Raw genomic sequence first — 26,851 nt, forward strand, 5'->3', positions numbered from 1 at the left:
CACGGGGGATTTCACGGGGGTCCTATCGATGGGCACAAAAGAGGACTCCCTCCGAGGTGGCAGGGAGACTCTGAGCCCCGAGGTCGCCACCACTGGTGTAGCCTCCACAGGCTGAGCCAGGGCCGCCGCGACAGTTTCGATAGAGGGCTTGGCCGGATGGATTAAGGCCTTCACCACCTTAGGTGCGCTCACCGCCTTATCCTTGAGGGGGGGGACACTGCCTCGCTCCCCCTCCGCCTTCGAGCTCGACCGGGGCCTCTCCAGGAGCTTCGCCGGGTGCTCGGCCTTCCTCTTACCCGACCCAGAGCGTTGGCTCGTGGTTGATGGTGCCGGGGAGGGTGCGCCCTGCCTGGCGCCTGTAGAGCCCGACCGTTCGGCGCTCCCGGTGCCAGCGGACTCGCGGTGCTTGGCCTTATGTTGGACCCCCGTCGCCGGGGCGTCCTCAAAGGTCTTAGAAGACCGCTCGGATTTCTTCCTCTTCTTCTCGCCGGACGGGCTCTTCCCTTCTAGCCAGTTGGCGAGACGTTGATGGCGGTCCTTCATGGTCCGCTCCGGCATGTTGCCGCAAAACGCACAGTCCTTCTCCACGTGCGTCTTGTCCTCATGTAGGCAGTAAAGACAAAAAGGGTGTTCGTCCTCCTTGAAGACGTTCTGCAGCTGGCATCCAGGGCAGACCCTGAACAGCTTTCCGGGCGTCGAGCCTCCCTTCTCCTGGGCCATAGCCGGGCCTGAGAAACTTCTGGAGTCCTCCAAAAGCGTAGCTCGACGTAATCTTCACCCTTGAGGGGCGCCGACGAATCCAAAACGGGTCCCCGTTGATCGGATGGAAAGTCGGTGGAGCTTGAGGCTCTTTTGACCGAAAAAAACGAAGTTTTTGAGAAAAAAATAGCACTAACGCTCGAGAGCAAAAGCACGAGGATCCCAACACATGAACGTGCAGTAAAAATCTGAAGATGGCTGCCAGAGGCGGTGCTTAGGTAGAGGGCAGTCATTGGCTGTGGTCAGTATGACGCAGAGACCAGTGATTGGTTATTACTACGAAAGACAGATCAGAAACGAAACTGATACTGGTTTTTTCTTTACCGAGGATTCCCAGCCTGATGACGGGGAATATTCATGAGCATGTGAATCCATGCCAGACCCCATGCTGGAGAAAGAACCGTTTCTGCACCTTGGGGTCAAGGGCATCTTGCATATTACTTGTCCCCAATGCCAGGATATACAGGAGACCTCTGCAAAAACACATGGAGTATAGATGGATCCTGAAGAGAAGAACATGGCTGCCTCACCGACTCAGGGAATGTCTCTCTCAAATGGTGGTACATAAGGAATAATCTTATACAGGTCATGTTTTTTTCTGCCTGCTCAAACCTAGCAATGTGTTGTTTCAGATGCTTCAATAGAAGGATGGGGAGAGGTCATGATTACCTGACTTCTCATGATAACTTATCCTGGAAGGACATTTTATTTGGCATAAACATACAGAGGATGAGCAGTTCCCCTTGCATTGAAGTTGTTCATACCTTCCGTGTAGACAAAATCAGATTCTCACACAAACAGAAAATATGAGTAGGGAGGAAGAAGGTATTGGCTTCTGGAGAGAATGTTCTCCATTACAGCAATCCACCTTTCAGGAATAAAGAACACATGCTCAAGGGGGTCTTAAAGACAGTGCTTGATGGGGTCTTAACTGACGACATAATAGGAGAAATCTTTGTCAGATGAGGATCTCTTGCTCTCAGCCTTTTTGGACAATTGAAAACGCCAAATTCTGAGACTTTGCCTTCAAGCTGTAGAACAGGGTTTGAGAGAGAGTTCCCTTTGACAGACTCGTCGAAAGACATTCACTGTTTTTCCTCTTATGCCTCTGATTCTAAAGGTGACCCTGAAATTCAAACAGATTAACTCTACAATGATTCTGGATATCTCAGTGGTGGTATGCAGACCAGACCAGCCGACAGACCACCACTCAAAGTTCTTTCTTCACAATGTCGGTGAGTACAATGCTTTTAGAGGGCTTAAATTAACTCTACCTTCCTATAGAAGATCTTCTCCCTCTTGGGAGTTAAATGGTGTCCTTTTCTTTACCAAAACCCATGCATAAAGCTGACCTCCATTAAACTTGGGAAGTGGCTTTTCTGGTAGTAATAACTTCGCCCAGAGAAGTTAATGTGATTCATGCTGTGTGCGCAGATGAGCCTTACACTGTTTCGTAATCAAAAGGTAGCCCTTGGGAGACAGTGCTCATTACTTCCCAGGGTGATTCGGACTTGCATATTAATCTGTCCATTTCTCTCCCTGCCCTTTTTCCCCATCCTTCCTCTCATTTGCTCTGGATGTGAAAGGGATCCTTTGTTATTATCTTTATTGAATAAAGGCAGGGATAAGGACCAGATAACTCTTTGTGGACTATGGCAGGATTAACAAGGGGCACTGTGCTTGTAAAAGGGCCAAAGCTAGAAAGTGTATGATATTTTGCTATCCTACCAAAAAGCTAATAAATCCTTGCAGGTTGGCCAAGAGCCTATTCTATAAGAGGTAAGGCACATACAACTGCTACAAGGAATGCCCAGATGGAGGGATCTGCAAGGCAGCCACTTGAAGGGGTGGGCCAGGCTTCTGTAAGATTGTTCAGTGGACTCCATTAACAGTGGAATCTTCATGGTCCTCTCGTTCCTGTTTTCGTCTACATTTGGATGTCCTCACCTTCTTCCAGTGAGTTGGGCATGGCATTCAATTTAGCGTTTACGAATATCAATGAGGATCTCACGACAGAGAAGGGAAAGTTACTTGCGTGTAATGCAAGTTCTCGATTAGGGCTATTTTCATGAAATTCATAAACAATCTGCCCTTCTCCACGTGGACATAAGACGTAATGCTTTGGTTCGAAAGGACCAGGACACGGGCACACAGGGACACACACAGGGTAAACGACAAAAAGGGTGTATGATCAGAGTCTGAAAATATCTAGTCTTAAAGCAACAGTGCTTTTCTTTCCGCTTTACAAAACAAACTACCTTTCTAGCAGCTATATCGGCACTGATCCTCTATGGTTGTAGTTTGTTAGACCAACCCATGCAGGGAATCTGCCTATGTGCACTTTTAATAGGAGACAACTAAAAGTCACAGCTTGCCAGAGAGGAAGTGTTTATTTCAGAATGATTCAATGGTTATGAAATGCTTTTTACAAAAAGTTCTCTATATTAAAAATGTGTTCCAAGATCTTGCTCTACAGCAGGGATAGCCCATGTTTACAAATTCAATGAAGTTACCCATGATGGAGAACTTGGAATACGCGTAAGCAACTATTTCTTTCACATCCACAAGCGAAGGCCAGTCGCAAAAACTCCCTACCCGACAATATCTACACCTCACTTCATTCTTTCACAAATATTCAGACATCCCACAAATTGAAAAGAGTCAGATCCAAACCAACCACTCTGTGGTACTTGGAGGATCTGGATCTCAATAACAACAAGCGCCAAATCAGGACGTTTGAAAAATGTTCATCACACCAACTAAAGCCCTGAAAACCTACAATACCTTTAATCCGCACACAACACAAATTCTAAATACTCAAATCTAAAGCAGATTAAACCAAATCAATAAACAAAGCCAACAATGAAAATGGTGCCCTCTTTTAGGCTGTAAAATGATGGACTAACTCAGTCTACCGACACAACACTTAAATGTCAACAAACTAACAAGAACAGTCTTGGCCTTTGTAGGGAAGGTATGGTATCAAAGTAAGACAGACATGTGACCACAGTTCAAGGGTGTTTATTGAACTTTATCAAGGGAGTGAAAAACGCCTATCTAAACCTAAATCTAAGATGAGAGCAAGCTACAACCAAATAATACAGTCCTAGTGTAGTCTTGTCAAATAAAAAGGGCCTATACTAAAAAGAAACTATTGCTAATCATTCCCATTAAGTTACAAATAGTGTGGGGGAATGTTCACGAAAAGGATCACGAAATAAGTCAGGATGTTCAGGCCGTTGGCCTCCCTTCCCCATGTTTTTAGCACGGGACAAGACTGTTTCCTGGAGCATAGCATACTCTTAGGCTTCTTCGGCACAAGGACACAGTTCCTTTTATCAACATCTGGGCCACCTGTGCCCAAGTCTCTTACGTTCAAAGTCTCTTGATTCAGAGGGCCTGATGTACCAAAGACAACGAAAAAAAAGTTATTTTCAAAATATTCAAGTTGGGCGAGTCACTCTTTAATCTGGATCCCCCTCAGATGGGATCAAATCCCCTTTTATACAATTATCCTCCGTCAGCCAGTCTCAGACCAGTTTCAGTTAGTAGGCTATTGAAGACTTTAGAATGTGCACAGGATTTAGCTTGACCTGCTGCAGGACCACTTGGATTTCACAGTTCAATAATTTTCACACGCTCAGTTGGATACCAAACCGACCTTCAAATGAGCAACCATGTGGTGCCGGACCACGCTGTATATAGTACCTATTTTGGTTCCATAAAGTTCAATCACATACGAGTCATCTTTCCTCCGCTTGCAACCTTGATCGTAACAGTCCGTTCTGCTATCAGTCTCTCCGACTCACTGGCTGTGCTGAATTCACTGGCTGCTTTGTTTTCGGGTAAGGTTTTCAGTCAGATGGCTTCACCTCCTTTTCAGCTCTACAGGTTCACAAATGAAGGCTTCCCTCAGCCGGGTTCCAGCCTTCTCTTATACAGCACAGTTGACCTTGAAGGCTTAACTCAGTCGGGTTCGAGCCTCTCTTCATGCTTCACTGCTCACTAAGAAGGCTTCCCACAACCGGGCTAGAGCCTCCTTTCAAAGTTCACAATTCGCAAACCAGGGTTTTTGGGACTTCTAGTCCCAGAACCCACTGGGCTATTTTCGCTCCCACTTCACAGCTCCCCAAAATGGCATTTTCGGCATTGGAAGCTGCAGGAGCTAAAAGGGGATGTTCTGAGGTCAGGGTCTCTTCTGCTGACCCTCAGAGACCTGGATTGGCCTGACTGGCCAAGGGGAGGAGGCTTGCTGTGGGTACCGGCAGGCTACTACAGTTGCCCCTGTTCTTGCCTTCTGGAGGTACAGCTCCCTCTCCACAGTGCAGTCTGTGAACACACAGGGCCAGTGTCAGGGCGGTTTTCCCCTCCTCCAGGACTCCCGGGGCCTCTGCAGCTTTTTTGGTCTTCCTCCAGCTTCTTGCACCTTCCAGAATCCCCAACCGGCTGTGTGCTCTCCTGCTCCGCTGTTTATACTTCGTGGGAGTGGTGATTAGGTTCAGGTGTGCATAGTTGTAAAGGTATCCAGTCTTTCCATCAAATTAATTTCTTTCGAATTATTATCCATCGAAATGAATTCATTGAAATGCTTTTCCATTGCAAAGCATATTCATTGAATGAATTTTGATGGATTGAGGAATGGGTTAATTTTTGAAAATGGGGGTTGGGGTGGAAGGTTAGGGAAAGGGGACCCGTGGGAGTGCCCCCCAATAAACACAAGCTAGAGAGAGCATTCCAGTGCTGAAATACATTATAGATTTAAGCACTGGACAGCTCTCTCCGACTGGTGTAGTGTGTAGTCATATAATGTTATATGGAGCTGTCCAGTGCTTACATTTGAACAACTCTGTATAAGATGTGTAGTGTGCATTTTCATTTTATTTTCTTGGGCTGGGGACCTTTATTTTATTTGACCCCCTCCCCCCCAAAATAAAAGTGCACACTACACATCTTATACAGAGCTGTTCAGATTTAAGCAATGGACAGCTCCATATAACATTAAAGTGTTTTACGTTTCATCGACTTTCCATGCAAGAAATGCAAAGTGTTTATATAAGGAAACCCTTTTCGATGAAAGGGTTTCGATGTATAAACACTCTACACTTTATGTATGGTAATTCAATGGAACATTTTTCGTTGTATACGTTTCGATGCATTCCATTTCGATGGACTAAATTCGATAAGGACTACAAACCAGTTGCAAAGTGAGGCCTGACTTTGCCTGGCCTCGTTAACGGGACAGTCTTCTGTAGAAAGGGCAGAGTTTTCTGTGGTTCCCAGTTGGTAATCTTCATCCTCCCAGTCTCTCTCCCCCTCATCTCAGTGTTTGAGAGAAAAACAGGTGTCACCATGATACTGCAGTGACAGACAAGGGTAGTGCATAAAATTTTAATTTGCCCATTTTTCCCTGCACAGCAGCAAAGTTAAACATGTTATAGCACTGCTCAGAGGCTGTGATATGGATTGAGCCCAAGAAAACAGACTGAAAATGGACTTGTAGAACAGCTGTACATAATTAGAAACTTTAAAACATCCATTTACTATTGACCAATTTCATATATTTTGTTTGAGATGATTGTTTAGATACAAGATTATGCTTAAAACTCAAGAGTTTTATACCATATTTATGAGTGGATAGCAAACATTGCAGACTGTAGCCCTTTTAGCTTTATGGGGAAATACTTAGCATTTCTTAAAGATTATATAAGAGGAGTTTATAAATGAAACTTTTTTATTGTAACATATTTAAATTACAGTGATAACTGCTGATATCTTGTTTTAATAATATATCTTATTGTGAAAGGTTTAATTGCAAACTAAAATGCAATAATAAATATTTTTCAAAACAAATTACTTGTTCATGTGAATACTTGGGGTACAACTGAAAAAGGCCAGTATGTATAACACAATTCATACTTACCCTTTTCCCAGCAGCTTCAGTGTTGTGTCTATCCAAAAGGGCCTGGATGCGGGCACCATAATCTGGATGCACATCAGAGAAATTTCTAACCTACAATAGGATTTAAAAAAAAAAGTATATGATGCACTATGCTTAACACCCTATAACGAATATTACAGGTATCACTAACCCATAAACCTCATCACATTTTCACTTTTCTCATCTCACTCATGATTCTAACTTTGAAAAACATCTTGTAACATGGTAGGGAGGGTCTGGAACAGAAGAAGATATTAGAGAAAATTGAGTCCTCATCAGGGGAGCCCTTTTAAATAAAAGATGCTAATAACACCATTCCCCTCCAGGTAGCACTCAACATAGGATTGCTATAGGGTTTTGGTAGCTAAATCCACCGTTATACATTCAAAACAACGAACATAGTATTTAGAGTAGTTCACTTAGTACAAGCACCTAAAGCAGTACAATACAAATTCAATAAAACCAGGAGAATCACTAGTGTTCGTCCAAAGGATACTGGGCACCCTCAACATGTGTGAACATAAATCACTTCTCTATGGAGAATAACCTCACCCTGGGCTGCTGCAAAACTGAGTGCTATACTTCCAAGTCAATCAGGGACTCATCAAAATGTGCTTCCAACTTATCCGAGTCTCAAGGCTAAGATATGGAAACAGTAAAGCATTCTTCAACTGAGCTATTCTTTGGGTTTGTTGACCAGTTTAGGAGTTTTACCTCCCCTTGGTTCTTGGAAGCTTGCTAAAATCACCTGTTCCAGATTGCCCTTCACAAACCCTCCCTATAAATGAGCCCAAATGCTCCTTTTATAAGAACAGGCTCTGCATGGGAAGACGGGACGAATCTAGTTTAGAGGATCAGAGTACTAGAACATGTACACATGGTTATTTTGCAGATCTGATCCACTTTTTCCTGCACCATTTTACATTTGTAAAAGGTTTACAGCAGCTTGTACAATTCCACTTGCAGAGCTTCTGCTTGGTTTATACTGGTTACCAAGGAGTTAACCAAAAACTCGATAGACAGGACCTTTGTCGGTCGGTTGTAGCTGTTCTAGTGTTACATTGTTTCAGATCTCGCCTCTACTACCCTCATCAATGCCATAATCTGATCTGATCTTTCGGGTAACACCTACAGTGTGGCCAACAAGGGTTTTACCCATTTAGACAACCGTGCTGTCTCCATCTTTCTCTCTTATACATGCATAGAGAGGAAGGGTTTGAAAAAGATCTGGCCATGCCAATGTTGACCTTCTTGGTTAAGAAGCGATGGTGCGGAGTGGAGGATGAGTGAGGGAACTCAATTCTGTTAATGAGTACCCTCACAGCCCTTCACTATGAACCTTTGAATTTAGTGGTGCAGAACCAAAATAGAAACATGAAAGTTAATTTTCCAAACATCTAAAGCACAAAGTCAAAGTGCACAGGTGTTGCGATAGGACGACTTGGCCTACATGGACCAAAAGCTGGAGTTGCCTGGTGGAAAATTCTCGTGTGGACAATTCCTGTTTAAGAGGAAGAAATGCAGAATTGTGCATGGCTCGCCCCCATCTGTTTTCTCCACTGTGAAAGACCTACAGTGGAATCCTGTTAGAACTTCTGGGTGTAGTACAAACTATTGCTCATTTACCTGATTAGCAGGGCCTGTGGGTAGGTGACATGGAAAGGAGGCAGATGAGCAGGTCGTTGCTGAAAATTGTTGCTCACCAAAGTTCTTCAGAAGTATGATAGGATAGGGCATTTATAACACGCCAATACACAAGTGTTTCAAGGCGAGACAAGGCAAGGGAGGAGGAACAGAGGGAAGACGGACAGCGATCCTACTAGGCCAGGTGTCATTCAGATTGCGCAAGTGCACGGGAAGGGGGATGCCTTAATTTATGAACTTTTAATGAGATCCTGCCCCTCACACCCTCACCAGATACTTTTGATGCTCGATTGTGGGGATGTCTCAATTTCAACTGGGAAGGACATTGTTTTTTGATGCAATAGGGGTGAAGGAGTAGTTCTTACCTGTAACTCCATTTCTCCAGCGTTGATATCTTTCATGGATTCACATGCTCTGAATATTTCCCGTCAGCAGGCTGGGAAACTTCGGTAACTTTAACCTAGCATTTTCCTATCGGAAACCCGACACTTTAGTGTCCTAGCAACGTCTTTTTGGGTGCTTTATGCACACCAATAGGACGTCTGGTATAAATAGCCCCGTCCCCACGGCTTCCCTTCAGATTTTAACCTCCAAAGTAGAGGAAACCTGAACCAAGGTTTGCCTGCAGGGGGCGGCCAGCAGGAGCATGTGAATCCATGAAAGATACCAACACTGTAGAAATGGAGTTACAGGTAAGAAACTACTCGCTTCTCCAGCATTAAATCTTTCATGGATTCACATGCTGTGAATAGATTACATAGCAGTATGACAGACCTGGAGGTGCATGACAGGCAACCAACCCCAGACCCAGGCCACAGCCATGAACATCCAACAACATGCATGATAACAAACCAGCAAGTGATAGAGCAAAATGAACCCCGGAGGCTGCGGGGCCAGGTGTTGGAGGACCACCTGTCCCACCTGCACATCTTCCTCATACTGCTGGCCCAGACAGTATTACCTGGTGAAGGTATGCGGCACCGCCCAAGATGCGGCTTGGCAAATCACTGAGCGGTATACCAGCCAATAGCGCCGATGCTATGGACCTCATAGAATGGGCCTTAGGAGTTTTGTAGAATTGTAGAGGAGACCCAACGGGAAAGTTCTTGCTTGGAAATAGACTGCCCCTTGTTGGAAGTATCAAAAGCCACAAACAGCTGTCTCGACTTCCTGAAGACCCGAGTACGGCTGATATAAAACTTCAACGCCCTCTTGACATCTAGTTAATGCAGAGCTCTTTCCGCCGCAGTGGCCGCCTTAGCAAAGAATGTGGGCAAGGCAATCGTAGAGTGTTTGTGCAACTCCGACGACACTGTAGGTATAAAGTGAGGATTTGTAGACAGGAGACCCTGTCCTTCATGAACGCAGATACGGCGGGTCAATGACCAGCGCCTGAAGTTCCGACATCCTTCTGGCAGATGTAATCACTACCAGAAACGCAACTTTCCATGGGAAGAACTTCAAGGACGCTGCCGACATGGGTTCAAATGGCAGCTTCATGAAAGCAGAGAGAACCACATTGAGACTCCATACCGGAGCAAACCTTTTCTCTGGGGGAAATGTCCGAAAAAGTTTTTTTTTAGAAGATGCTTAACCAATCTGTCACTGAACAGAGGAGCAGCATGGCACCCTCTCATGAACCTGGTTATGGCAGGTAAATGCACCTTGATTGATGACGCCAGCCCGCCCCCTGCACCAGCTACAGCAGGTAAGGGAGAATCTGGGACGGAGGCACTTCCAACGGCTGTACGTCCGGCTGCTCCACACACCAGGCACAGAACCTTGCCTATTTTCTACCGTAAGAGATATTGATGGAAGGCGCCCTTACCGCCGCCAAGATCCGCCGACAATCTTGCGAGATACCTAGATGACCAAACACGGAGTAGTCAGGAGCCACGCTGTCAGGCTGAGTGATGCCGGGTCGTGATGCCACATCCTTCTTTCGTCCGGTGACAGAAGATCCTGCTCCAACCCTAGACGAAGCGGTTCATCCACCGCGAGAAGAAGTAGATCCGAGAACCAAGTCTGCCTGGGCCAGAACGGTGCCACCAAGATCACTTTGCACGGGTACTTTTGCACCTACCAGATCGTTCTCCGAATAAGAGGAAACGGTGAAAACGTGTACAGGCACATCCATGAAAATGAAAATGCGTCTACCTTTGATTCCGGATGAGCGACCCTGCTGGCAAAGAGGGCACTGCTTGTTCGGCGTGGCAAACAAGTCGAGAGGGGGGAAATACCCATTTTTGGAAGAGCGTTGTCACCTGTTCTTCCTTCAGCTTCCACTCGTGCAACCGACCCGCGTTTCTGCTGAGGGCATCCACCTGAACATTCTGCACACACAGCAAATGTTAAACGAAAATGTGACTCCCGTGTGCAATAGCCCAATGCCAGCCCTCCCGAGCCTCCATGGACAGGAGCTGGGAATGTGTGCTGCCCTGCTTCCGCAAATAGAACACTGTGGTGGTGGGGTCTGTCCTTGAGAGGTAGAAAGGATTTCAGCGCCCAGTGCACTGCTCTCAACTCCAGAACGTTGATGTGCAACAATGCCTCCTCCCGAGACCAGAGGCCCTAGACTTAAGACCGGTCGATGTGCGCCCCCCAACCCACCTGGGAAGCGCCTGTCACTGTTGTGAACTGAAAATCTGTTTCCCGCAGAGACATGCCCCGTACCAGATTTTCTGTGCATGTCCACCACTGTAGGGCCTCCACCAGAACACAGGAGATTAGCACTTGGTCCGACCATCACCCCTGACTCGCACCACTGGCAGGCGAGAAACTCCTGCACCGGCCGCATGAACAGGCGACAATTCGGGATGAGCTGAATGCAGGATGCCATGGACCCAAAAAGAGACATGTACCTCCGGACCGAGACTGTAGCTCCCGGCCCCACTCGCCTGCCTTGGACTACAACTTCTCCACTCTTTTGCCCGACAGCTTCACCAGATTTTCCTGCGTAAGAAACTGAGTGCCTAGAAAGACCAACTCCCTGGATGGTGTCAGATCGGATTTTGCGAAGTTGACGGCAAATCCCAGCCCTTGTAACAGGCACATAGAAGTCTGGAGAGACTCCAGCGTCCTTTCTGGAGACTGTCCCCTGACCACCCAATCGTCCAGGTACGGGTACAGATTATGCCCCTCTCTGCGGAGGAAAGCAGCCACCGGAGACAGACACTTGGTGAATGTCCTGGAAGCCGACTTCAGTCCAAACAGGAGGACACGGCCACAAAGCGCAGGAACTTGCAATCTTTTGGCAGCATCGGGATGTGGAAGTAAGCGTCTCCGAGATCTAACAATGCCAGGAATTACCCATGCTGTACCGATCGAATGACATCCTGCAATGGGAGCATCTTGAACTTCAGGCGTTGCAGATTTTTGTTCAACGGCCAAAGCTCCTTAAATCACAAAATACAACGGGACTGGCTCTATTGCCTCTTTCACCAGCATGAGCTCCACCTTTTGGCGCAAGACACAGAGATGCAGCTGCGCCAACTGCACAGAGGGAATAGGGAGTTGAGGCCGCTGAAACTCCGAGTGGCCGTGACGTACTGTTTCCAGCACCCAGCGGTCCGTAGTAATAACATGCCATTCGACGATGTGTTGCTTAACTCTGTCCCCTAGTTGAATGCCTATATGGCTGTCATTGCTGAGGCTTAGACTGCCGGCCTTTAGCAGCCGAGGCGGCTGGGCCCTTCTTACGTTGCACTTGATAGTCCTTGTTCTTCTGCGTGTATTTGAACGAGCGCTTAAAGCCTTGGGAAGAGTAGCTGGAGCGACCGTAACCGCTGTCGCGGAAAGCAGCAAATCTGGCATCTCCAGAGTCCCCTCGGAATGCCCAAAAGGGGCGAAAAGAGCAGTCACTCTGTAGCATACCCAAGGACTTCACCGTCTCAAAATCTTCTTTCATCCCCTTCAGCATCTTGCCGAGTTTTTTGCCGAAGAGCTGCTCACCCTCACAGGGCATGTCTACTAATTTATGCTGGACCTCTGGACAAAAGTCAGTGCAGCGCAGCAATGTCTGCCTCTAGAGAACAACCCCATTATCTATTTGTTTGAACCCGGATTCTGCCAGGTCCACTGCAATGTCAATGCGGTGGTTGGAGGCTTCCTCCCCCTCCCCCAAACCAGTAGCATAGCTTCCTTCCTTTGTTGCTCCGGGAGATCCAGGAGCAGAGGCAACCGGTGCTACATCTTCCTGTCACACCGGGCCATAATGGCCAAGGAATTTGCTGCTTTCACTGTTGTAGCACCCACAATCGGCACCTTTTTTCCAAACGCATCCTGACTTCACTGTCCGGGGGCGTAGCACACTTGTGCTGGCTCCTCGCCTTCCGACTAGTCGCCACCGACACCACAGACTCCGGCGTGGGTTGTGACGTGAAGCATTTAGGGGTAGATTCTGGTTCTTTAAACCTCTTCTCAAGACGCCCCTTCACCGGTGGCTCTGAAAAAGGATGACGCATCGTGCTCAGACGCTCCTGCCACACGTGGTCCAAAATCGGGACAGAGAAAAACTGCCTTCCGTCGCTTCCCTATGTCTTTTCTTTCCTCTTTCCTATGTCTTTTCTTTCCTCTTCAGGAGCAAGGCCAAACTCTTGGCAAGCCTAGGCCATCATCGCGTTAAAAGCCCCAAAATCATCCGGCGGCGAAGGCTGAACCAGGCTACTAGGAGGCTCCATCCCAGGTATCGCCCCTCATGGGCGATGAGGACACCGTCGACAGCGTGTCGCGAGGATCACTCTCCGGATCCAAATCCACCAGCTCCCCTTCCTCTGGATGACCTCTGGGAAAGCCCAACCCCACCAGTGACTGTAATGGCAGCTGCACCAAAGATTCCCTGGGGAGACTTGGACGAAGGGCCTCCACGGGCACATCGTGTACCACCGGAGCCACCGGGCTTGGAGCCGCGGTAAGCCTAGCATCCAACTGTCCCAATAACGACTGGAGAGTACTCAACACCTAGATGGACAGCAGAAAGTGTGGATTCACCAAAGGGTAGAGGGGCAGGCCAGTCCCAACCACCTCCGATGTAGATGGACGTGCCAGCTGCAGGTTCAGCAGTGAAGGATCGAACAATGGCTCATGTTCGCCCTCAGGACTCAAGGTCACAGAATATGGACTGGGATCTTGTTGAAGGATGTCCAACGGGAGCAAAGGCCCAAAGTCAGCCCCAGACCGCCATGGGTCCCCCACAGGCAACAAACCACCGTCTGTCCCCAGCGGAGCTGCTGATAGCAACTGCGGCCCACTGTCAGGCACGGTAGTCGACGAGGCCCCCATCCCGGCCGCCGATGGAGCAGACGAGCCCACTGTCGACGAAGGGAGTGAAGGCAGCGCCACCAACGTCGATAGAGGAACATCCGCCGACGAACCCTTCGGCAGCGGCACTAAGGCCTCCACTGGCCTGGACTGCTCTGGCGAAGCGGCCCGCTTGCATGAAGTGCTGGAATGATGTTTCAAAGAGTCACACGGGAAGACAACCTTTGATGGCTCTTCGACAAGTGCTTCGATGAGGACTCTCGGGACCTCTACTTCTCCCTCTCTGTCATTGTGGCCTTCTGCCCTGACTTCACAGGCCTAGCACTCGCTTCCTTCTACTTGTAAAGTAGTACTAGTGGGCCCTCTCTTGCCGACTTGGCCAGAGAGGGCCCACTCGCCCCTTTAGACTGATGAGACCTGGATCCAGAGGTTCAGACGCCTCTACCCACCTCAGACGCTGGCACTCCTGTGCGCGGCATCTTAGAGGGGGGTTCCGCGGGCCGCGCCCTCTGGTAGGTGGACACCTTCTCCGCCGGAAGACTTGCTCCCCCGAGACGAACCCACTGCCGAACCCGAGTAAGTGCCTTTGTTCTGTCAACAAATCAACCGGCGGTTGCGCTCCATCGTTTCCTGAGAAAAGCCTTGACAGATCTCACAGGCTTCCGCGGAATGACTGGGGTACAGACAATCCGCATGCCCGTCCCCCCTAGGTTGCAGGTTTCACAAGGCCTAAACAACGATTTCTTCAGGCCCACATATGACATGATAGCCCAAGTAAGGAAAGAATGTGTAGAACACGAAGAGTAACTCGAGAGCAAACACAAGGTGATCCCAACAGTTTGGAGACGGTTGAAATCTGAAGGGAAGCTGTGGGGTGGGGATATTTATACCAGACGTCCTATTGGTGTGCATAAAGCACCCAAAAAGACGTTGATAGGACACTAAAGTGTTGAAGATTCCAATAGGAAAACGCTAGGTTAAAGTTACTGAGGTTTCCCAGCCTGCTGACGGGAAATATTCACAGCATGTGAATCCATGAAAGATCCAATGCTGGAGAAGAACAACTTTTGGGAGTGAAGGTTGGTGGATCACCTTCTTAGACTTAGGAGGACACACCTTTCTTAGTTAAATGTTGGTCACTCTGGACTGAGCTGTGCCGTCAGTGAAAAAGTAGATCATGACATGGAGTTGTGGTCTACAGTTAAGCATGAAGGAGATGACGGACAAGAAGATTTCAGTAACTACTTCAGTTTTGCAACCATCCAAACTTACTTTGTCACTGTCGAATTTAGCCAAGCTTATCGCCTTGCTGAAATCCATTTTTTGCCATCATCTCTCTTTGATCACAAGACCTACTCAGCTTCTTGTGTGCCAAGTCTGGCAATACGGAAGTACTTTCCCTAAAGTAAAACGTTTCCCCAACCTCTGAAGAACAAAACTACTCATAACTTTATGGGAATTCAACTGGGGATTGTGAAGGTATCATAAAGGAGGACAAAGACAACAGATTCCAGATTCATAAAAATTGATTTTATTAACTTAAATGTCAGGATGGAAAAAGGCCTTGCTTGCCCTATGCTAAGGTGGGATTTTCGTACCAAAATAAAACTAATGAAAGTCTGAGTCAAAGATGAATTTAGGAATCTGAGTCCAAAACCTATTCTTGCCCGCACAACTAATTATGTACAACGTGTATGGATGTCAGTAACCAAAAAAAAAAAAAAGTGTTGGGGGCGTGGCCTGGTGCACCAGCGATGTGGTCGCTCCTTTAATGGCCTCCGGGGAGAGCCTGCTGCGCTGCTAACCCTGGTGGGGTTCCATCACGCGAAATTTGAGCCAGGTTGCCTCCAAGGATGTGTGAGACTCCAGAGCGACCATCGATACTAAAATAAATATCCAAGCCCCCGGGAAGCCAGAGAACGAGCGCAATTTGCCCCGCGTGCCCTCTGCCGCCTGATTTCAAGATGTCGGGTGGAACGGTGAGGAGGTCCTGCTGGTAGGGGTCTCCGGCCCTGAAGAGCCCCGCTACAGCTTCTCATCTCCCACTCTTCCCTCAGGGGGTTGGGGGGGGCACAACCCCCACTGCCACCCACTTCAAAACACTGCCCCTGGTGTCTTGCGGTGTCAGCCTGGCCCGCTCCTCCCAGCGTCTGAGCTCTGAATGCAGGAATGACGGAGCTGGGTGCTCCAGGGCTACCTCTCGCGCAGTGGCCTAGGGCGGAGATCCGGAGCCATCAGTGAAGCAAAGGAGCAGAACTGCAGGTGGTAATATGGTGCCTCTTCTCTCCCCCTCTCTCCTGGAGGAAGCAAGCGGATCCAGCAGCCCGGTAGGGCTGAGGCAGACTTAACTTCACCCAGGAGGCTCTGCTGGCCCTACAAGGAGCGGAGCGCCAGCCTGGACCTCATTACTGACCGAATCGCCGGCATTCTTGTCCTCAGTCCCCACACTCTGGAAAAGGGGTACGACCTTCTTAACAATACAGCATGGACCACAATAATGAGGTGAGGAAGGCCCACCTAAAAATGAAACAAGCCCAATACTACCACCGGGCAATATCACCTGAGGAAGCGCTCTTGAGACCTGAGCTGAATGGGAAGTCACCCCAAGTGGAACTGCTAACGGAGAACACACGCTCCTGTGGCTGCTCACCCCCCCCCCACTTACCCTTGATCCTGGGTCACCCCAGCCCACACAACAACCCCCCTGCTCCTAACTAGGGACATACAACAATCCTGCCCACAGCCCCTAACTCAAGAACAGAGGGGGCTCCTCCCTTACCTACCACCCACCAAGGGAACACAGCGTCCATATTCTCCTGTGGAAACGGATAGCAGAGAGTGGACCCCCCCCCCCCAACTCCTCGCACAGACAGACCTGCAAATTAAAACCAGGACAATAGCCTCACACAGCCATTTGGATCTTGGAAGCCACCAAATTTGCCCTTCACTCAATTAAAGACATCATGGCTAAGCAATTGAAAGCTGGCAAAAACCCGGACATAGCGACGATGAAAATAAATACATTTTAAAACAATGAACAAAAAAAAAATAAAGTTGCTGCTCTCAGCGGAGAGTGGAAGGAAACATGATCCGCCCCACCCCCAAGCTTATGCCACAAAAATCCCCAGAGGATAGGGGATCCCTAGCCAACAAATAAGATATCCAAGCATTTATGGCTGATATCAAGGCGGAATTTAGGTCATACATGACCGAACTCGCCACAAAGCTAGAACATACCGACCAAAGAGTAACGGAAGCATAACAAAGGCTTGGGGAGGTTGAAGATCAGTCCCAAGACCACGCAGCCGCCCTGGGGGAAATGCAACGTTCAATCAGGACCCTATAAGACAAATGTGAAATCCTCGAATTTAAAACAGGAGGACATTGAAAACAGGGCCCAGCGCAATCTTCGGATTCGGGAGATCCCAGCTTCAATCCCAGACAAAGACCTAGCGGAACATGTGGGTGACTTTTTCTAATCTCTGCTCCCACACCTTGAAAAACCGCAGATCGTTTTGGATCGCACCCATAGATTGTGCCCACACCTTTGGAATCGGACCCCCCCCCCCCCCTAATGTAATAACCAGGGTGCACGTCTTCACCACAAAGGAGCCCATCTCAGCAATAAGCCACTCCTGTGATGAACTATCTTTCCAGGGCTCCCCCCCTCCAGATCTACCAGGACCTCTCCCTCCTTACACTACAAAAGAGAAAATCCCTTCGACCTCTGACTCTCTTCCTCCAAGACCATCAGATCCGATATAGATGGTTATTCCCGACAGCACTGCAATTTTCCTATAAAGGCACCTTGAAGACACCGAAAAGATCATGCACTCACTCACCTGATGGGGCGGCACATTCAACCTCAGAAGATGCAAGAGGCAAAGACCCTTCCTCCTCTCCGAAACCTAGGCCGGCTTCCTGGTCGAGGGTGCGAAAGAGTGGTAAGAAAATATGAGTGGCATGGGAGACAACGCACTAAGGATGCACCAGTCCCTGGATACACAGACCTGGTCGCATGGTCCCGTATCCGCTGCCCGGTATTGACTCTCGATGGCGAGACTCAAACCTTTCCTCACCTAAGACGACATGCCTCTTTGACGGAACGCTGCCAACTCTGAAAAATAACATGAAAACCTCAACCTCGCAACAGGCCCTCCCATGGCCCATGCCCATTTCCAAGGTACAGTCCACCTATGAGTCCTTGGAATCAATCACAGTTCCTGTTTTTTGCCCCAGCCATGTTGGCTGAGGGAATCCACTTGGCCCGGTTGGCCAGGGGTGGGGCCGAACTCCAAATTACGCCCCCCCCACCAGTTAAAGTTCTGACCTCCCGTTGGAAGCCTGAGTTAAAACTCCAAAGACAGGGTGACATATGCCCACTGCTACCCCGACATGATGGCTAATTCGCGCCAAGCGCAAATCCATAGTGCAGAAACTTCAGGATGAGGACGCTGCAGTGGCCTTACTACACCACATACAATTGCACCCGGCAGACTTTGGGCATCTACGCTCCAGACTCTTCCCACTTCAATTATTTGCCTCAGGCAGCACCAAGAAAGGAGGAACAGCAATCCTCTTCGCAAAGGGGTTGAACCCCCAGGTCCTGGACACAAAACTATGCCCCGAGGGCCAATATGTGGTGGTCAAATGCCTGCTAATGGGTCAACTATACACAATCATATCAGTGTACACCCCCAACTCTGGACAAACGGCCTTCTACGACTCACTGGGCAACACCGCCCCTTCTCTGAAGGTCAAACTATAATTGGAGGGGACTTAAACGGGGTCCCAGACCCCACACAGGACAGATCGCATCCTCCCTCCCCTGGGGATTTCGCCCTCGCACTTGTACTCCTATGCCTATTCAGGACCCTAGAGGTGGTAGACTTGTGGCGGTTGCTGCACCCCTCGGAGAAGGACTTTTCCTTCTACACATGTTCACAGGACCTTTTCAAGGATTGACCTCCTCCTAACATTCCCCTAGACATTAGTGTACGTCAACAAGGTGGCCATAGGGTCGAGGATTCTATCCGATCACGCCCCGATAACGCTGGAGAAGCGGGCACATGAGACCACTCCTAACACTCAACGGAGATGGATCCTATAAGACCCAATGCTCAATGAGATGCCGCTAAGGGACTCCATTGCAAAGACAATTAAGAACTTCTTTAGAGAAAATCCAAGCCAAGATACCTCCTCAGCAAACACCTGGGATGCTATGAAGGCGGTGGTTCGGGGAGAACTGATTGCGCAGGGAGCAGCATTCCACAGGAATAGACAACAAGCCCGCCTGATCCTTGAAGAGGAACTCCGAGAAGCAGAGACAACCCACAAGGAAAAAGGCTGGACCCCAAAAACACAAGCCATCCACATTGCACGGAAGAAACTAGAGACCCACTATGCCGAACATACGTTACAACTACTGACTAAAACCAAGCAATTTTATTGCGTGAAGAACAACAAAGCGAATAAGCTGCTGGTAGCCAAACTAGCTAAAGCAAGGAGGAGCAATACCATCATTGGGCCACAAGGCCAACAGGATACAATACACTACGCTGAACAAGAAAAGCAGCGGCGAACCACCAGGTAATGACCACGCCACCATGAGACCCGAATGAACAGAGGGACTATCTGCAGAAGGCGGCACTCCCCCCGGCTGAAGGACTCTGTCCGGCATAGCCTAGAGGTTAAAGAAGCCATAAAAAAAGAATTTCGCTTAAATCCTGAGCCCCTGGCCCTGATGGATACTCTACAAGATTCTACAAGATCTTTAGGCCCCAACTGATTGTCCCTTTGTTTGCGCTTTCCAGCTCTTTTAGGGAAAATGGCAGTGTAACCCCGTCTATGCAGGAATTAATCACCATCCTTTTACCTAAACCAGGGAGGGACCCGAGGGACTCTGCTTCTTACAGACCGATTGCCCTACTAAATATAGATGCCAATATCTACTCTAAAATTCTTGCCAACCGCCTGTCACAGATCTTGCCGACATCGTCCACGCCGACCAGACAGGCTTCATTAAAAATAGGTCTGCAGGAGACAATATCCGAAGAGCCCTAAACCTGGTGGACCTCGCCTCGCGGGACTCTCGGAAACTAGTATTGATGGCTCTAGATGCTATAAAAACATTCGATAGAGTTGACTCGGCCCTCATGCGCTACACCCTAGAGGCTTTCGGGTTTGGTCCGGCGTTTCAAGCTATGGTTTTAGCCAATTACAAATCCCCGAAAACTCTCCTTAGGATTAATGGCTCCCTTTGTGGCCCAATTCCCCTAACTTGCGGAACCAGTTAAGGATGCCCGCTGTCCCCGCTTCTATTTGCATTGATCATGGAACCTTTTGCCCAGAAGACCAGACTGGACAATAATATTAAGGGCCTTCAGGCCGGTCCCTCCCAACAAAAAATCGTCCTATACGCAGACAATGTCTTGCTGACCATCTCAGAACCTCGTTCTTCGTTAGGGCAGACTCTTTCTGAAATAGATAATTATGGGAGGGTCACCTTCGCTATCAACTTCGATAAATCTGTAGCTGTAGGGATTGGACTAGAGTCCCTAGCCCCTCTATGCCCCATTCAATGGAAAGTTAAGGTAATCTAGGGGTACAGGTCCCCGCAAGTCCGAAGGAAATATATCACACAAACGTCCTCCTGTTCTTTAAAGAGCTGGAGGATGACCTGAAGCTATGGGCGTCTCAGGAAATCTCACTAATGGGGCGCATTACTGCCTGTAAGATGAACTTCCTTCCCAGATTTCTGTATGCTTATTCATCCCTACCGGTTGCAATCCCGTTGCCTGCACTCTGCAGTCTTCAGAGGAAGATGCTCTGGTTTATCTGGAAGGGAAAAAGGGCTAGGATTCCCCAAAAGACTATGCTGGGTAATCCAAGGTTTGGCGGACTGGGAGTCCCGGACTTACAGGGCTACCAAGTGGCAGCACAGCTAGCACACACCCAAGCGTGGCACGTAACTACTGGTCGGCCTAGATGGGTGGCACTGTAACAGTCCCGTCTACCTCTTCCCCTGTGTTTCCTTCCACACGTTCCACCCCAGCTGCGGCGGCAATTGGACGGTTTGCTTTCGGCCACCAAACACACGGTAGGCGTGTGGTACTGGGCCCTGAGGCGTATGGGGAACCTGGAGGGTCTCGGCCCCTCCTCCCCAGTTTTCCATAACCCGGTGTTCTCACCCGGGGCAAATCCCCAGAACTTTAAAAACTGGATTGCAGGAGGCCTAGAAACTCTAGATAAGCTTTTCGAGGGAGGCCTGCCCCTCATGTTTGAACAATGCAAGGAGACCTTCCAGCTTCAGGAAAGGGACAGATTCTCCTACATCCAACTTTGCTACTGATTCTCTCACCCCCAAACTCTCCAGGCGGTGACACACACCCCAACCTCCCATGAATTGACCCTCAAAGAACTCCCAACCCGGGGAAAGATCACCACGTTATACAAACGCTTTCTGGGAGATTTCCTCGCCACAAAGACTCGAGGTATGGCACAATGGGAGGCAGACCTGGGGCACCCCATAGAAGACCAATCCTGGGTGGACATTTGGACCCGAATGTATTCATCGTCTGTTGTGCTGGTACCACACCCCCCTTCAGACTTCATGTGAATCAGGCACTTGACCCTGCTTGCTGGAGATTCTGTGGTCAAACAGGCTCCTTCTTCCACATGTGGTGGGAATGTCCAAAGGCACAACTGTACTGGAAACAATGCCTAGCCACCATCGGAGAGATCACCCAGGCAGCCCTCCCTGAGCCCGTTTTGCTGGGGGCCCCAGTACCAGGGATCTATATGAGATCGGGAAAAAGAGCCAAACTACTGACCCAATGCTTCCTGGTGGGGAGAATAGTGGTAGCCCGCTGCTGGGAATCCACAGAAGGTCCCCTCATGCCCATCTGGTGGGGAAAGGTATGGGACATACTGATTGCAGAGAAAATAACAGCAGTCAGAGCAGGGCATCTGCACGACTTTCAGGACACATGGCCCCAATATTAGACTATGACCAGAGGTTGCGAGCCTTGACCTACAAGCCTCAGGGGGCCAGGAGAGCTGTGGGCGAAGGGACAACCCCCTGAGGCAGGGGGGAGAGCGCAAAGGGAGCAGAGGACAAAAATGACTTAAAACGTTGGTCCAGCCCAGCGGTCGAAGGTGGGATGGTGTGAGGGCAATGATTGGGCTTATGACATGTTGAACAATGCATTTCTACGAAAACTGTACTGTACCACCCTGCTTTGATTTGAAAAACACATTTGAGAAAAAAAAGAAAACCATGTTCAATACAAAAGTCTGAGCTTCTTCCAGCTCCCTTCCCCAAGCGTAAAGCAGTTCCCCAAAATGTCTTAAAGATACCTTCTTTGGATTCAAGAATATATCGTTTTAACCAAGGCTCAGGGCTCCCTTCCCCAAGTTCCAAGCCACAAACATAAGGGAACATTGAGACTCCGCCTTCACTTCAGCAAATGTCTCGTATCTCAAGGGTTCGCTTTCCCAAGGTGAAAGTTGGTTAAAAAACACAGTTCAAAAGGAAAGCTTCTTTCTTCCCTTTAATCACAGTTTTGTTGTTTCCAATTTACAAAGATTCCTTTTGGTAGTTTTCATAAATGTTGAAAATAATATTGCTTTCTGTAGTTTAAGATTAAAGTTCCAATATAAATTCAACCTCAGGATGTGTTTATTCTTCAGAGTGAAGTTCAATTTAAAGCACAACATGTAGTAAATTGCTTGTTAGAGTTAAATTCACTGTGGAACTCATCATGTAATTGTTTGCCTGGATTTAGGATCCTGTTACCTCCCTGGCTTGAATCTGTCTCTTTGCAAAGCCTTAGTTTAGTTCAGTATTCAATAATGGCGATTTTCACTCGTAACTTAGTTTTACTTTGTCTATTGTTCAACAAATGTTGTTTGTTCCGCTTTACATTTTTCTTTAATGGTCTGATGTTTGTTCGTTCTGTGTTTGTTCGTTATGTGTTAAGTGGATTACTCAATGTATCGAGACCTTTGAAAACATGTCTCATACTGCATGCGGCCACTCTGATACAAAGTAATCCCGCTGGTTCAGTGATTAAAGTTGTAAAAGACCAGAGACTTTGAAAACGTGCTCATGAGAGCTACATGACCACTCCGCTACAAAATATCTCTTGACAATAAAGTTCACTGGTCGTTCCGACAGGTCTCGTTGCAGCCCGGAGCACACAGTCCTTGATTTTCAAGGCCCTGCCTCCTCCTTCTGACCCTAGGGGACCCCTGTGTGGGCCTCTCCACACAGGGGAATGAGCAACACGGGCATGAGGGAAAGGCATAGCCTTTCCTCACAGCTTCCAGCTCTTCACTCAGCTCTCGTTCCGTGAAGGTGCTCTGCTGCTTGCCTTAATCTCCTTGCTGCTCTTCCTGTCTCCCCCCCGCCTGATGACGCTTGGACTCCTTTTAAACACCTGCAGCCCCTGGACAGGCTGCAGGTGTGAGCAGTCAATGAGCCTTGTCTGACCACACCAATTAAAGGAACAAGCTTGACCCAGACAGCTTTTAGCAGGCATCTTCTTTGTCCCAGTACCAGAGTGGTAAAAGAGCCGGCACTTCAGTGCTCTTAGTTGGCTCTTCTTCGTCCCAGTACTATCAAATGTCAATGATGAAGAAATTAGGAAAACTGGCTTATAACAGCCTATGAAAGTTGGGGAAAGGATGGGTTGGCTGTAAATAGGAAAAGAGTGATGCCATGTCTCAGCCAAGGGCACCCCATTCCTAGGTCCCAAGGACCCTCCACCCAGACGATCCTCCCTCTCTTCTCTGCCCCAAGGGTCTGGGTCCAATGTCAGTGGCCTTTCCCTGGCCACCTGCACAGAGGACTCAGGGGGTTCAAGAGTGAGAAAACCCTCAGGTTTCTCACAGGATATGACTTTGATCTGCAAACTGTCAAATCGGATATTGATCGCCCTGTGATTCCCCTTACAGATAACACTTACTATACTCTATCTCATCCCGTAACAGTATCGCTATATATGTTTTGTAATATCCAAACTTGAATAAACTCAATAAAAAAAAAAATGCAAAAGCAGTTTGGAAACAAAACAGTAGACTGTAGAAATTTAAGTGAAAGAAACACAGTGGAAAAGCAATGGAAACAAATACTCTGCCTTATACAATAAGCCCCTAAAACTTCAGAAATCCTTCCCTACACATGGTATGTAGGCTTAGCTCAAGAATCAAAAGCCTCAGGCAAGTACCTGTTGAAGGGAGCTGAAGTATTCAAAAGTGAAGTAAAAGTATTGGCAAAGAAAAAAGTTAAGTAAATGTTTCAGTGAAGATGCAAATTAGGGTAAATCAAGTAATTTAGGGATACTTTCCCAGTCCCACCATATTAGGGGAAGCCAGGGGAGGAAACCCTTGGCCAGAACTACACTGAACAAGACTGGGCTGCCGTTCCATGTTCCGAAGAGACCATTCCTGATACCCTGACACTGGAAAGTCAAGGCACCTCGGAATGTGGTCCATCATAGGTACCATGATGACAGAAGGTGCCCAGGAAAATACTTAGATGGGCAGCATTGAAAAAAAACACACTGATCAAGGGGCTGCAGGTGGCACTCGTGGCAGTGAGTAAAACTCTGCTCCGGAAAGGCCCCTCTTCATGTGAAAGAGAAATAGCTGCAGGCAGATGCATCTTGGGCCACAAGTAGACTACATACAGAGTTCCAAGCCACAACTCGGAATGGTGAATGATGCATGGATGATGCCCTGGATGAAGCTAGTCGGCCCACAGGTTGGTTTCAGGATAATTCCAAAGGCTTTAGAGGGCAGGATCTTTGTGCAATCCAGACTGGTTGATCCCACCTGGACCAGGAAAGCACTGTCAAGGGTTTTCTCAAGATTGATGCAGAGACAAGGTTTCACTGGGACTTAGCTGGAAACACGTGTAAGTTACCTTTAAAATGGATTTTCAGAATCACCCGTGGCCCCCTTCTTCGGGTGAACAGGGAAAGACACCAATGTCTGCACCAACACTTAACTTGTAAATACAGTTAAAAAATCTTAGCAACTGTTGTGTAGCCAAGCAAGTGAATAAAGAACAAGTTCCGTAAGAACCAAATTAAAGAATCAATAATAGTAGGCAATAAACTTGTTACAAACACCATACAAGGCACTACACTAGCTAGCTCCAACACATTTCAGGAGGCTAGGAGTTCTACACCAGTCTTGGCACAGCCAATGGGCATTTCAAACTTGTACAACAATTACAGGACATGTTTTAGGAGATCCTCTGCCAATCCAGCTTAGGGGAAGCCCAGGTGAGGATCTTTGACAAGAGCATCACCTGTCATTGTCAGCCAAGAGAGTAGCCTGTTAAGTCCTAAGGAGGTGGGGGTGATATTCCCCCCCTGTAGTGTGGTTCACTCAAGGGCCACTACTGGGGTTCCTGAGATCACTGGTCCTCGATGCCATGTGTGTTGTTTCCATTAAAAGAGGGGCCAGGTGTCGCTAGTGCAGAGGTCACTTTCTGCATTGGGTTTTAGGTCCGGCTAGCTGGTGGTTCCACGCTTTGGCGAGTCGGTCCCAGTGGCTAGACAGGTGGACAACTTTGGCAGGATTAGGAAAGGACCACTATATGGTCGATGACCTCAGAGGACCCCCACGACACGATGCAGGAAGAGCTCAGCGATGGCCACTGCGAAGAACTGATGGAAGTTGAGCCTCATGGCAGAAACCAAGAAACTGGTCCTGCAAAGCGCTTCTTCATGCTGGACAGCTGTAACTGCAGGTGAGGCTTATTGTTTCACAACTCAAGGGTCTGCCGAGTCCCAGGTCCAAGCTTGGGATGGTAGGCCATGCGGAAGGTGATCAGCACATAGAATAGTTATGGGACCCCTCCAAAGGATTTCAAGGGCAGGATCTTCGAGCAGGATTCCCACTGGCGCAAGGGTCAAAGCAACGATGAAGCCCTTCTGGAGATCAGCAAAGGAGCAAGGCTTTGCGGAGACAGTTGAAGGCAATGCTGAATTGCTGCACCAACGATTTCCCCGTCTTCCGTAGGATGCTCCTCTTCATTGCGGTCTTGGATCCAATGCCAATCAGAAAAATAGCTCGAACAAGGCCTCGTTTTATCCAGAATTAGAGCTGGAGTTGCCCCCAAAGCAATCAATGGTAAAGATCGGGACCATTCAAACTGACAAAGGCTGTCCAATCATGGACAGCCTCTGCCCACCAGATATGCCCAGAAACAGACACTGGCATGGATTTGGAATGGGACCAGACAGTTCAGGACCCACATCCTTTCCCAGCACAAGCTTTTGCCAGAAAAAGGGCTGTCGAATCCAGCCCAGAGAAAGCAGAAGGCGGCCAAAATACAAGATGGCCAAAGAACTGGCGAAAATCTCTCGACAGTCATTTCAGGATGTACGGTACTCTAAAAAGCACTATGCACAAAAATGCAGAAGTGCACACGAGAATAACAAACACTAGAAAATTATCTGCTGCCACAAGGGTGTCTTGGACACAATATAAAGGGAATTAAATGGACACAAAGTTTCCCTACCACACATCCCTGAAAGGTCAAGAGTGCAGACTACAATAGACAGATAATTTCATAATGCTCCGATAGCCATAGGGACTGATCAATATCCCCAAAACAGATGTGCTTGGTAAGGCCAGTGGAGTAAAAAAACTTCGCCTGCCCTCCGAAAATCAGGACAGGTGCGAAACAACAAAACGTTGCCTGGTTTCATAGATTTCTAAAGAGTGAAAGCAGCAAAGAGAAAACCTTTTCTAACAGTTCTTATCTGTGACTCCAATTCTCGAACATTTGGTATGTTTCCTAGCTTCACTTACTTTGAATAATTCTGAGTCATCAGTCTGGGACTCCTTGGTTACATAAGCAGTGACAACTGCAGCCTTAAGTTGCCCTCCTTCAATGGGACGCTGAGTGCTCAGCACCACCCCTTCAGACCATGTTCAGATTCTAACCGCCCACAGTGCATGGCTTGCAATCTTTACAGCATTTATAGGGTTTGGCGGCCTTTGCATGTGAATCTATGAAAGATAATGCTGGAAAACTAAAGTTAAAAGGTAAGCAACTTCTCAAGCATTTGACCTTTCATAGATTCACATGCTATAAATAGATTTGCAAAACAGTACCTGCATTTAAGCGACTAGCCATGTTGGAATGCTGAGAGGTGGTACGCAGCAGAGGCTCAACCTATTGATACAGATGCGCAGCACTGTTCGTGTCACACCAGCATCACACTCAGATTG

At 48.1% G+C, this 26,851-nt stretch overlaps 1 protein-coding gene across 1 annotated transcript in view; it reads right to left on the reverse strand.

Moving 5' to 3' along the window:
* Positions 1 to 26,851, reverse strand: part of LOC138503559 (catalase-like) — a 515,936-nt gene that overhangs the window by 21,321 nt on the left and 467,764 nt on the right. The window contains exon 12 of the mRNA XM_069623379.1: positions 6,680 to 6,769. Within this exon, the coding sequence (XP_069479480.1) occupies positions 6,680 to 6,769 (90 nt within the window). The remainder of the gene's footprint in view (positions 1 to 6,679; positions 6,770 to 26,851) is intronic.

Source organism: Ambystoma mexicanum, chromosome 11 (assembly GCF_040938575.1).
Source record: "Ambystoma mexicanum isolate Mex_15411 chromosome 11, UKY_AmexF1_1, whole genome shotgun sequence".
NCBI lineage: Eukaryota > Metazoa > Chordata > Amphibia > Caudata > Ambystomatidae > Ambystoma > Ambystoma mexicanum.